The 14,178-nt window shown below is 36.5% G+C and overlaps 1 protein-coding gene across 2 annotated transcripts in view; it reads right to left on the bottom strand.

Moving 5' to 3' along the window:
* Nucleotides 1–14,178, bottom strand: part of XPR1 (xenotropic and polytropic retrovirus receptor 1) — a 214,543-nt gene that overhangs the window by 15,493 nt on the left and 184,872 nt on the right. For both annotated transcript variants that reach the window (XM_086343523.1, XM_086343524.1), the window contains exon 12: nt 1,467–1,633. In XM_086343523.1, the coding sequence (XP_086199649.1) occupies nt 1,467–1,633 (167 nt within the window). The remainder of the gene's footprint in view (nt 1–1,466; nt 1,634–14,178) is intronic.

A 14,178-nucleotide genomic window follows, 5' to 3' on the forward strand; every position in this document is an offset into this window, starting at 1 on the left:
TCATTTATTTTCAATCCTCACACTTGAAAACAGCCTTCCCTAAGCACCAGTTACATATTACACAGTCACACACTTTTCGAAGTTCAGTTCTGAAGTACTGATGACATTTTGACATAGTATAAAATATCAGTGGCCCAATTTATACTCTCCTCTGCATACAGAATTTTAGGATTGGGAAAGGATCAAGAGATAATCTAGTGTAACATCCTACCTTACAGAATACACTGCAGTCTGGTTGTCTAAAGTTATGTAGCTCATTAGTGAGAGAGCTGGGGTTAGAATTCACTTATAAGGATTCCCAATTCATTGTTTAGTTTCTTTCAATATCTGAGTAAAGATACTTTTGGTCTATTGACTTTTTAATTCAGTCCTTCTCATCCTTTCATTCATAATTTAGATAAGGTGCTCAAATGATTCTCAAGTAATTATCCATGTATTTTTGGATCAAATCGAAACTTTAAGAAAACTGATTGAAACAAATGACAGGAAAAGCCTTCTTGATGTACCCAGCAAAGTCAGGCACACCTCTTTCCTTTGTGCTTTCACAGCACTGCTCATTCAGTCAAGTATTTATTTATTTATTCATTCATTCATTCCACAAACATTGTCTACTGTATGCCTGGGACTATGCTGGATAGTAAGGGATACAGATACCTAAACAGGTAATTAAAATGCAATGTGATAACTGCCATAATTGGAAGTTTGTATCGTGTAAAATGGGACTAGGACGATTGGCTAATTATGCTTGGAGAGAAAGGAACAAACTGACTTTTAAAAAGAAGGAACAAGGGATTTCCATGGCAGTCCAATGATTAAGACTTTGAGCTTCTACTACAGGGGACATGGGTTTGATCTCTGGCTGGAGAACTAAGATCCCACATGCTATGTAGTGTGACCAAAAATAAATAAACAAATTTTAAAAATAAATAAGCAGCTTGATGTAGAATGCTAAAAAAATAAAATAAAAATAAAAAGAAGGAACAAGAATTTGCAAGGTAAACTAAGAGGAAACGGCATGTGAGACCTAAGGTAGGGCATAGTCGCTGAGTCGTGCCTGACTCTTTCACAACCCCATGCACTGCAGCCAACTCCATGGACTGCAGCCCACCCGACTTCTCCCTAAGTCTCATGAGACACAGGGAACTGCATGTTAAAAAACAAATCATAAAAGATATTTAATTATTTATTCCTCTATTCTAGTCTTTATTACATTGTATTGCAATCTGTTTACTTATCTGTTTAGAACATAGATTATAGCGTCTTTGAGAACCAGAATTTTACTTTATTTCCTACAGCACCCAGAATATAGTTAACATCTGGTACATTTTTACTGACTGAATGGATTAGCATTTTTTGGTAATTATTTTAAGTGGGCTGGTGTTGGGTATATACTGTAATATACCTGAGTGTTCTGTTTTTGTGTTTTTTCTTTTTTAAAAATAAATACAAGCACTCTTTGTACATACTTTTTGGGGGTATACAATCTCTTCCCGGAGGAAGGTGTTTTCTCCTGCATTCTTATCAAAAAGACCCCAGTCCATCTTCAGATCCCAGATGAGGGTATAACAGGAACTGATGATACAAAAGACGATCCACAGATAAAAGAACACCATGGTGTCTGAGTGACGTTGTTCTGAAGAAAGAAAAGGGAAAGAGAAAATTACTACATTCGAGTAAAATTCTTCATTAAGTAAAACTAATTAAAAAACAGATTCTTCCTCCAGCTCCATAAATAGATTTTAAGTAAATCTCCTTAGTAGGATCCCCATCTAAAAAAAGTTAAGTAATAAATCTGATTTATCTGAAATTCAAAATAATTATCAAACATTCAACAAATATACAAAACTTATACAAAAGTGCATTTAGAATTTAGGGGCTCAATGCTGAAAACATAATATTTCAAGTAATTGTGATGGAGGTTTAGAATATTACAAAAGTTGTCATTTTAATTTTTGCCATCAGGTGGCAGCTTTGGGTCAAAGATTTTAAAAAAATGTATGAAACACCATTAACAAGGGATGTGCTGCATTCACTTTGAGAAATTCTTGGATCGTTTTTACTTTAGAACAACATTTCCTTCCCATACTTAGATCTTATCAATATTTATTGTGAAAACAGGTAATTTTAATTCTAGATAAAATGCTACAAAGCGACAACTGATAAGGAATGTATCCTTAAGAACATATATGAAAGCAAATTTCTCTCAAACCACAAAGCAAAGCATGATATTTTTGCTCCTTTTGGACTTTATTTAATGATGAAGTAAAAGTCGGTCAGTCATGTCTGATTCGTCACAACTCCATGGACTATACAGTTCCGTGGAATTCTCCAGGTGGGTAGCCTTTCCCTTCTCCAGAGGATCTTCCCAAACCAGGGATTGAATCCAGATCTCCCGCATTGCAGGCAGATTCTTTACCAGCTGAGCCAAGGAAGCCCAAGAATACTAAAGTGGGTAGCCTATCCCTTCTCCAGGGGATCTTCGAACCGGTGTCTCCTGCATTGCAGGTAGATTCTTTACCAACTGAGCTATGAGGGTTTTAAGCTGACAGACAACATTATAAAGTGCACTAAATCAGAATAATACACAACTTTTATCTTTTTCACTCTTAAGTGCTTTGTATATTCTCCAATGAAACTCTTCTTTGATAAGTCTGAAAGTTATCATGATGTTATATCTGTTTTCTGGCTATAAGGCATAGGTATATAATTACTACTAAATGGTCCTCAATCATCAGGAAAAAAAAAAAAAAAAGGTGTCATCTAATTCAAAAAAAGTTTAGATTTCAATCAGTTTCCCAAAGGATCAGAAAGTAAAGGCTGTATCATGCATTATCCATAATCCTTCCTAGTAAAATAAACACGTGCTGGAAATTCCCTGGTGGTCTAGTGATTAGGACTTGGTGCTTTCATTGCCAGGGCCTGGGTTCAGTCTCTGGTTAGGGAACCAAGATCCCACAAGGATCACAGTACGGCCAAGCAAGCAAACAAATAAAAAGTTCTTATTAATCATTTTATACATTAAGGTGTTAAGTACAGTATTATTCAAAGGTGCCTTTTAAACATCTATAATCTATTTAGTTGAAACGGCCATTTGTTATTGATGATAATTGGAGCTCAAAATAAAATAAGCAAAGTACTATGAGAACATCAAGGAGAATGGGACTGTTTCCAAAAGTATGAAATAAGAGGAAGCAGCATTTGAGTTATTTCTAGAAGGATAAATAAATAGTGTTGCAAAAGTCAGGCAGATGAGGCAAGGCTATTCAAGGCTAAAAGAAACTAATGAAAAGGCATGAGGGTGGGAATGTGCAAGGCATGTTTTGAGAAGCTTCAAGTAATCTAAGTCTAGTGTGGGTGAAACAGAAGATGTGGGGGAGTGGGTATGCTTTGAAATGAGGCTAGAAGACATTCTGGGTCTGACTGTGGAATGCTTTCTTGTGACTTAGGATTAGATCCATATTTCAGAAAAATACCTGATTGGCAGGTTGTTTTCGTCAGAACTATTTAGTTGGTTAAAAAAAGATACAGATATCTCTGAGCTCCAGTGTGTTGTTAGCAACAGTTTGTACCAGCTTTATGAGCTGATTAATAAATTTTCAAAACTTTGCAAACTGGTTGTTAAACACAGTCATTTTAAGTTAAATTACATAAACTTTATAATCTGCTATATTAAAAACAAAGGCAATGAAAACTCAGATTCATCACTTCCTAATTATTTTACTAAAATTTGATATTATTTGTTCTTTTAGGTTATATATGTTTATTGTATCTATATAATGGAAATACTATATATCATCTCCCAACATTCCACATGAATCATCTTAGTAGCTTGAAATTGGCTACGGTGGCAGTCTGTATTTACACCATGGAAATCAGCAAACACTGCAAATCAGTGCCCCATCCCCATTCCCGGATGAGAGCTACTATTTAAACATGCCAGGACACCACATTCTTCTCCTGGAAAGTCAGTGGTAGGGAACAGAAATACAAATTTTTAAAATGGCCCATAGCTGATTCTAATGAACAGTTAAGCTTGGATATAAACACATTTTAAGATTTAAACTATTTCCACAAAACTTTCCTCCATCAAAAGCAAACTGAGTTAATATTTGTACTATAACATGGTGCTATACAAAATATCAATTTACAAGATTTAACATAATATTTACTTACTACATAGGTTTAGTCAGATATGTTCTGACATACCTGTTCACTTCATTCTATATACAGACATAGAGTCTAGCTGAGTAATATTTTCAATAATTAGCATCATGGTTGCATTAAAAAAAAATCTGTAACTCATCTACTAAGGTTTGTAAAGAATAAAGCAAATTTAGCAATGTAATACAATTCATTCATCATACATTCAAAATAAGAACAACAGAGAAAAAGACAGAAAAATGAATTAATAATGAAACTAAAAATAATGTGCTAATTTTCTGTTATTTCTTCTAGCTTTTAAATACAAGTTCTATCTTTAGAATATGGGCTTCACTGGTGGCTCAGACAGTAAACAATCTTCCTGCAACATGGGAGACCTGGGTTTGAGATCTGGGTTTGATCCCTGGGTCGGGAAGAACCCCTGAAGAAGGAAATGGCTACCCACTCCAGAATTCCTGCCTGGAAAATTAAATGGACAGTGGAACCTAGCAGGCTACAGTCCATGGGCTTGCAAAGAGTCAGACACGACTAAGTGACTAACATTTTCATTTTTCACTTTTCCATCTTTAGAATATAATTCTTAAAATGGGACAATGGGCTGAATTGCCTTCCTTTAATCCCATATTATTTCTATGAAGTTTCTATGAAACATACATAAGGACTCACTGACTTAAAAATATTTTAATACAGTATTTTAGAATAAGTAATTTGTATCTTATGAACTTCTTCAAACAATGATTAACAGGCACCTGGTCTACAAATGCTATATTTTTGGTCTCTTTTTAATTATCACCCTTACTTGATCTTTCCCATCTCCTAAATGAGGAGGGCGTCTCCCTGAAATTATCTGCCTTCATTGGTATTCAGGGATTGTATCAGGAAGATATTATCACTTTAGGCAAGCAATTACATCTAATTCTCTGTTGGCTAACTCTGGTAGCCCACTTTAGTAATGTTCAGAATCACAGAAAATCAAGTCATTGGTATTCTACCCTAAGCTTCTATTACACACCTGCCATATTAGAAGCATAATTAATACCAGACATATGGATGGTAATGGTATCCACTGAATCTAAAACGAATAAGCTTCTTAGAGTTTTGTACCTATTAGGCTTCATAGGAAGAATTAAGCAAAAGAGTATGTTAGGAAAACTGCTAAGAGAGAAAACAGAAAAAATCACATATGGACATCATCCCGAGCAATATTTCATGAAGGATATATTAAATAAGGCTTCCCTCATGGCTCAGACGGTAAAGATCTGCAATAAGACATGGGTTCAATCCCTGGCTGGGAACATCCCCTGGAGAAGGGAATGGATACCCATTCCAGCATTCTTGCCTGGAGAATTCCGTGGACAGAGAGCCTGGCGGGCTACAGTCCATGAGGTCTAAAGAGTCAGGCAGCATGTTAAATATGAAAAAAGTGGCACTGTATGTAAAGTGAACAGTGTTCTTTCAACCAAAACCTTTCTACTCTGGTAATAGCTTACTAGTTTTTAATCTGAAATTAAACAAGGAAACAAAACAGACTGGGGACACTGTTTTCAAAGCCCAAGCCTATATAGGTAAGCTGAGTTATGAATGAGTTTGGCATCTAGCAAATTCCTAGTTCTATTCCTATAACCTAAAAGCATCAAAGCACTGAATTATGAGACTAACATGGTTCTCTGAAAATTAATGGATCAAAAACTTCTGTGATCTTTAAATACATTTCAGTTAATATCTGTGTTATTACACATCTGTGTCACATGTGTTATACCTCCTTAGGTGGTTATTAATTTATCCTAGAACAGGCAAGAGAGACATTATATTCCCATTTTAAAGTTAAGAAAGCTGAAGTTCAGCGAGACAGTCAGTAGGTGGAAAGATAGGTGGGTTTGATGTTAGAAGAAATGGGTTTGAATCTAGACTCTACCTCTTTTCAACTCTGTGATTATAGAAAATTCATAATCTTAAAATGACAGACAAAAATGATAATCACTAGGCCTAAGGATAAATAAGGAAGCTAGTAATAGGAATCCTAATCAAAGGAAGTTTTTTTTACTAGACAGCACCATTTCTCTAAGACCATCTCAACTCAAAAAAATAGCTCCATAAACTATTAAGAAATATTAAAAATATTTCCAAGGTATCTGGAAAGCAGAATTTAAAAACTACACACATATTACCATTTCATACTGTATATAACATTATGTTAATAGAAAAAGACAGAGGTAGCTATCCCTGATGAAGAAAGTAAGATTATTAAGGGGACTCATTTTTAACTTTATTTATGTATTATTTGAATTTTGTTTTTTACAGTGATATATACATATCCATGTTTTACTTGTATAATTAAACTAAAAGAAAAAGGAAGAAAGTGGGCTAAAGTGTATACCTGTGGCAGATTCATGTTGATATATGGCAAAACCAATACAATAAAGTTAAAAAATAAATATAAAATAAAACAACAACAACAAGAAAACAGTTACTAATAGGGTGATGATATTTTATAAATGATTTAAAGAAGTGTTTAATGTTGTTATATTGTTTTTATAAAGGACACAGGAATTCATCTACTCATTCAACAAATGTTTACTGAGTGTCTACTACTATAAGCTGTGTTTTATATACATATGTTAGATCAGCTGCAAAGAAAAATCTGTTGTCTATTGGGTAACCAGGTATATTTTAGAGAACAGAAGTATACTGAAGAATTATTAAGGGTTAAGTGTGAAAGAGGATGTAAAATGAACAAAGGCACAGTGTGTAAGTGTATCTGCAGAACTGTGTACAGAGAGGGAATCAACAGGTTAAGACTTTCAGAAGCCAGGAAAGGCTTCCTGGAGGAAGTGCTACTTGAGTTGAGTCTTGAAAGTCAAGTCTTGAGTTAATCAGGTTTGTGAGGCAGAGAGAGCCATATCAAAGAGTAGAGATCATTCAGCCAACAAATGAACACCTACTTACTAAATGCGAGATATTATTCTAGATACCATGTACACAGTTATGAATCTAATTCACCAGTGGACAAACTTCCTACCCTAATGAAGTTTACTACTTACTTGGGGTAGACAATTATCAGATACACAAATAAACAAGATGATTTCGGATAGTGAAAAGTGCCATGAACAGAACATGGTGACATGAGTGATTTTGGTGGAATTCCTTTAAATAGATAGTGTAAATGCAGAGAAGATCTCTAAGAATATCTGGGTAGTGAAAAGGAGCCAGCTACATGAAAAGCTGGAGGAAGAGTTACATACATAATATTACATCTTCTAGTAACCATATTTTAAAAGCTAAAAAGAAACAGGTAAAAATAATTTTAATAATATATTTAATATACCTAAAATGTTATTTTAATGTATGACCCATAATAATATAATGTATACAATTCTTAGGGAGACCTTTTACACTCTTTTCCATACCAAGTCTACAAAATTCAGGTTGTATTTCACATATAAAACATATGCCAATTTTGACTAGGCACATCTCAAGTGTTCAGTAGCTCCATGTAGCTAGTAGCTACATTAGTGAATAATGCAGTGCTAGATACTATAAAGGAGATGACTATGAGGAGTGAAGACTGGAAGTGGTGTATTAATGAAAAGGCTCTTGTGGTAGCTCAGTGAGAAAAGATAAGGACTAGAATTGAGAGCAAACAGAAGGTATAGAGAGGTCAGGCAAAAACTGAGAAATATTTAGGAACTAAAATTGTCAGAATTTGGTGAAGTGTGAAGATGAGAAGGGTAGAGTCAAGGATGACTCCTAGCTACTGCTGTTGTTTTTTCCCTCTTTTTTTGCCCATGCTGCAAGGCATGTGGGATCTTGGTTCCCCAATCAGGGATCAAATCTGTGGCCCCTGCAGTGGAAGAGCAGTGTCTTAACCACTGGACCACAAGGAAGACCCAAAGGAGGACTCCTAGTTTTTAACCTGGCTGACTGGGTGGGACAGTGCCAAGAACTGAGGTAGAAAACACTGGTGAGTGTGGTGCTAAAGAAACCTTAGGGAATAAAAATGGTTAGCTTTGGAATACTGACGTTGAGATACCTATGAGACATCAAGGTGGAAGATGGCCAGAAAACAACTGGAAATAAAAATAAACAAACTTGAGATACATAATGGGGAGTCATATACATGTAGCCAGTGATTGAAACCATTTCGGAAGCACCAAAATAATACAAGCCTCTTCTGTGAAAAGGGCAATGACATAATCAGAAATAGAAGTCTTCTATCTGTACTGCATTTGGCTAAACTTGGTTGAGTTTATTCTCCCTGTGTTTCTTTATACCAAAGATCTGAAGAGATGAGAGCTCTTTCAAATGTTACAGACCTTCTCCTAGCTCTTTCAAAATAAATTTTAATTCTGTATTTGTAAACATTTCAAGGTTCATAAATATGTTTAAGTTATTATATACAGTCATTATGACTATCAGAATAGAGACAATAAGGAAAGGCAGAGTACTGTTTTCAGAGGTAGGAATGAGAAAAGGAAACAGACTAGACCAGATGGCTTACTGAGATAAGGAAAGTCTTTTTAGGGTGAGAGACTGTTGAGCATATATATAGGTTGAAGGAAAAGAGCCAATGATGATGAAAAGATTGAAGACTTAGGAAAGAAAACGGGTGAGTGCTGGAGCAAGATCCTGAAAGAGATATGAGGAAATAAGGTCAGAGCACTAAGGTGGGAAACCTTGTTCCCCAGTCTGGGAAAAATATGATGAGAATAGGTTTTGATTAAAAAATTATGTATATAGGTAGAAGACAGCTGAAGGAAAATGACCTGATAGGTTCAATTTTTTCAGGGTAGCAGGAGACAAAGGTAGTCTGTGAAAGTAAACGGAAAGACTGGGTTGGAGGTTTTGAGAAAAGGAATGAGCTAAATACTTTGTGCTTACATTGTCTTCTATTACTACATAAACATATTTTGGGGGCTTTCCCAGTGGCTCAGCGGTGAAGAATCTGGCTGCAGTGCAGGAGCCGCAGGAGACACCGGTTTGATCCCTGGGTCGGGAAGATCTCTTGGAGGAGGGCCTGGCAACCCACTCCAGTCTTGCCTGGAGAATCCCATGGACAGAGGAACCTGGCAGGCGAGAGTCCATAGGGTCGCAAACAGCTGGACACAACTGAAGTGACTTAGCATGCACACATGCAAACGTAGTTTTTCTCTCTTTCCTACAAGACTATACCCTATCTACTATTTTTAAAAGAATTTAACTTTAAAATGCAGTGAATTGCATATGTATTTTCCATTAAATTGTAATGTCTTTTAGGGAAAGATCTCATGTCAGCATTTTTTCAGGGCCTATGTACTCCACTTCACACAGCAGGAACTCAACATTTGCCAAGTTGAATTGAGGGCAAGCACTGTGTTTTAATTACTCATTTTTAAACTTTCTGCACAATGCCTTACATTCCAACAAATATTTGGGGAAGGCAAATGGTTCCTGGCAGCCTACACATACAATGTGTCTCTAAAAACTTGTATATGCTGAATATGAAAAAGTCAAGTAACAGATGTACATCTTGTATGAGGATTTAGTTTCCTAAGAACTAAAAATAAAAAATAAAACCCTTTATTGTATCTTGTCTTTTAGACATACTATTTTATGACATCATTTCCAGCATCTTTGGAGAAGGCAATGGCACCCCACTCCAGGACTCTTGCCTGGCAAATCCCATGGACAGAAGAGCTTGGAAGGCTGCAGTCCATGGGGTCGCTAAGAGTCGGACACGACTGGGAGACTTCCCTTTCACTTTTCACTTTCATGCATTGGAGAAGGAAATGGCAACCCATTCCAGTGTTCTTGCCTGGAGAATCCCAGGGACGGCGGAGCCTGGTGGGCTGCCGTCTCTGGGGTCGCACAGAGTCGGACACGACTGAAGCGACTTAGCAGCAGCAGCAGCCAGCATCTTACAGACATTTTTCATTTTTACGCTTTATTAGAGAACCCAGATAATCTCTTTAAAACCAACGTGTTAGCACTGACACTTAAAAGTTGCTGCTTTCAGCATGCCTAATGATTTCCATCTTTGCTTTAGTTATATTAAATGAGACATTTCCTTTTTAATAAGGAAGTATACCATCATATATAATTTCTATTCATTTTAATAAAAATACATAAAATATCCAGCTTTCAATTGAAAATCACTAGTCATACCAAGAACAAGGAAGATAACAAATTGAAGGAAAAAAGTGTATCAGTAGATGCCAAAAATGAGATGATATGCTGGAATTACTTAATGAAAATGCTTTAATGAACAATTAAATAAATATTTGAAACAATAAAAAAATTAAAAGCCTCACCAAGGAAATACCTAGTCTCAGAAAACAGAAGACATAACAGCTGAGTAGAGAAGACAGAGGAAAGAGTCTGCAAACTGGAAAACAGAAGAATAGAAACTACCCATCTTAAACACTGGAAAGAAAATAAGATTTAAAAAAAGAAGAAAAGAGAAGAGGTTCAGTGCCGGGGTCCAGCCCCGGCTGATCCAGGGTATTCGAAGGAGAGACGGTGTCGGCGATTTATTTAAATATTAATTAGAGATATAAAGAGTAATAGAATGAGGATAGCTCAGTAGGAAAATTCAGTGGAGAAAAGAGGCTGAGTAGCTTGGTTTACGCGGAAAATCAATATAACCTGTGACACCAGGTTAGCTCTGACCACAGAGGCCGCAGGCACCCTCTCGAATAGCGGAAGGTGCCCCACCTTAGACACCTTCTCGAGTGGGTCTTAGAAGCCCAGGCAAATAAATGGTCGCAGAGGACCTCCGCGCTCCAGATGGAGACTCAGCCGGAATGTGAAAAGAAAGAATGACATGGGGAGACCAAGCTTAGGTGAGCAAGGCCCGTAGCTTTATTTTTAACAGGGTCTTTTATACCCTAAGTTACACATAGAGGATAATAGGGGATGTGAAATCATGCAAAGTGAGCAGTCTTTGATCCTTATCATAAACTAGGGTTTCTTTCCTGCAAATTTATCGTATACAAATGGTTTAGGTGATTTACATCATCTTCTGGCCAGAAGGCCTATTAACATTTTATGACTCTTGACAAAGGTTTGTCAACCGTAAGACTTATTTTCTCTAAGAGTAATTATTTTAAGGTTTGGCGCCATCTTCCGAAGGTGTTAGATAAAGTTGCATTCCTATAGGGCAGAGGTGTATTGGGTTTACAACAAAGGAAAGAATTTATTACCTTAAGGATCTAAAGTGGCTAATACCAAGGCCACTACTTATTTTTTCTACATACCAGCTATATTAATGAATACATATTCAAGGATACAATACAGGGGATGTGGAAACTTGGCAGCAAGCATTGGCTCATCAATGAAATCTTTTACTGGTTTTATTCTGACAGTTTCTAACTCTCTGAGAGGCTCTAAGCTATTTGAATATCTTAAGCTTCCCATGCCTCTTGAGGCTGAGAGACTGTAAACAATCGTATGCATAGCTGTAGGAGTCCGGGTAAACTTGTCAGGCGAGTTAGAGAGCTATCTGAGGGGTTTAGATTCAAACACTCCTAATGCCCAGGAACTTTATTAATTGGAGCTGTAAGTTAACTCTTTGTCAGAGGGAGCGAGATGGTGGTGGGGGACAGCCCCCACTAAAGTCAGAGGTGAGAGCACAAAGCAATAAAGTAGGCAGACTCTGGTTTTTTGGGGGTAGATGTTCCAGAATATTCAGGGAGCCTCCTGAGGCTCGATCCCGCCTTTGCGTATGCCGAGCCTCCTTCCTCACGATCTCTGCCACGAGTGGAGTGTCTCTCGCCGGCTCCCGGCAGTTCAGGACCCATGGAAACGTAAAAATGATCTAGCACTTGTGTCATCAGAGCCCAGAAGGAAAGAATAGAGAGGGGCTGAAGAAACACTTAAAGAAATAATGGCTGATAACTCCTCAAACTTTTGGTAAGAGACTCAAAGCTACAGATTCAAGAAGTTGAGCAAACCTCAAATAAAATAAACCTAAAGCCAAGATACATTATAATTAAACTTCTCAAAACTAAAAGCAAAGTAATGATGACCACAAGAAGGCTATCAAATAAAGCAGATTTCAGACCAAAGAAAACTAGTGGAAACAGATAGGGCCATTATATAAGCATAACAGAATAAAGGCACAAAGAAGATGCAGCAAGCCTCATTGATTATGTCTACACCAACCAACCAGAATAGCAAAATGTGTGAAGCAAAAATGGACAGAATTGAATGGGAAAAAAAAGATAAATCTACAATTACAGTTAGAGATTTCAACTCTCCTCATCAACAACTAATGGAACAAGCAGACAGAAAGTAAGTAAGGATACAGAAATCAACAACATCATTTGTTAATAGGATCTAATAAACATTCCAACCTACAACAGCAGAACAGAGATTCTTTTCAAGTGCCCAATGAACATACAGCAAGACCTGCCACAAAAGTCAATAGTAAAAAAAAAAAAAGCAATTTAAATACTCGGAAACTAAACAACACACTACTAAATAATTCATGGATCAAAGACAAAGTCTCAATGGATATTTAAAGAATACACTGAACTAAATGAAAATATATCAAAATTTGGGAGATGTGGCTAAAGCAGTGCTGAGGGGAAAATGCATGGCATCATACATATAATTATACATACTACTACATACATTAGAAAACAGAAAAAAATAACAAATCAATAATCTAAGAACCCACCTCAAGAACCTAGAAAAAGAAAAGCAAAATAAATCCAAAGCAAGTAGAAGGAAGGAAATAATAAACACAGAAATCAATGAAATTGACGAGGAAAATAATCAATGAAAAAGCTGATTCTTTGAAAAGATCAATTAATAGCTGACAAAGTGAGTAGACACAAATTACCAACATCAGAAATAAAACAGGGGATTATCATTACCAACTCTGAAGACATCAAAAAGATAAGGGAATATTATATTTAACTCTACCCCCACAAATTTCAACAACTTAGATGACATAGACCAAATTCTTTAAAAGACAAAGAAACTGAATTTCTAATTTAAAAACTGCCCCAAAATACAACTCCAGGTCCAGACAGTTTCACTGGAGAATTCTACCAAACTATTAAAGAAGAAACCTTCCACAAATTAGAAGAAACAAAACCTCTCAATTTATGAAATTAGTTTTACACCTATGCCCAAATCAAAGACAGCACACAAAAAGAAAAATACAGACCAATATCCCTTGTGAACACAGATACAAAAATCTCTAACAAGATATTAGCAAACAGAATTTAGCAACATGTAAGAAAAATTATATACCATGACCAAGTAGGGTTTATTCCAGAGATGCTATGCTGTTTCAGTATTCAAAAATTAATATAATTCACCATTTTAATTGGTTAAAACTTAGAAGAAAAATGACAGGATCATATCAAAAGATCTAGGCAAAGCATTTGAAAAAAAATCCAACACCTATTCATGATTAAAAAAAATCTCACAGAAAAAGAGGAATAGAGAGGAACTTCCTCACCTTGATAAAGCTTCCTCAATAAAACCCTACAGCATTAGCTGAGGAAATTTTATTTATTGTATTTAATGGTAACAAACTAAATGCTTTCCCCTAAGATTAGAAACTCTGAGAAGGCAATGGCACCCCACTCCAGTACTCTCGTCTGGAAAATCCCATGGACGGAGGAGCCTGGAAGGCTGCAGTCCATGGGGTCGCTGAGGGTCGGACATGACTGAGCGACTTCACTTTCACTTTTCACTTTCACGCACTGGAGAAGGAAATGGCAACCCACTTCAGTGTTCTAGCCTAGAGAATCCCAGGGACAGAGGAGCCTGGTGGGCTGCCGTCTATATGGGGTCGCACAGAGTTGGACATGACTGAAGTGACTTAGCAGCAGCAGCAGATTAGAAACATGGCAAGGATATCTGCTCTTACCATTCTTATTCAACAGTATTGGAAGTTCAAGTCTGTGCAATAAGGTGGGGGGGGGGGTGGATAAAAAAGAAGCAAAAAGCATAGAGATTGGAAAGAAAGTAATAAAACTGTCCCTTATTGCAGCTGACATTATTGCCTATGTGGATAATCCCAAG

Source organism: Bos grunniens, chromosome 16 (genome assembly GCF_055505025.1).
Source record: "Bos grunniens cultivar Pamir isolate PY7600 chromosome 16, Bosgru_T2T1.0, whole genome shotgun sequence".
Lineage (NCBI taxonomy): Eukaryota > Metazoa > Chordata > Mammalia > Artiodactyla > Bovidae > Bos > Bos grunniens.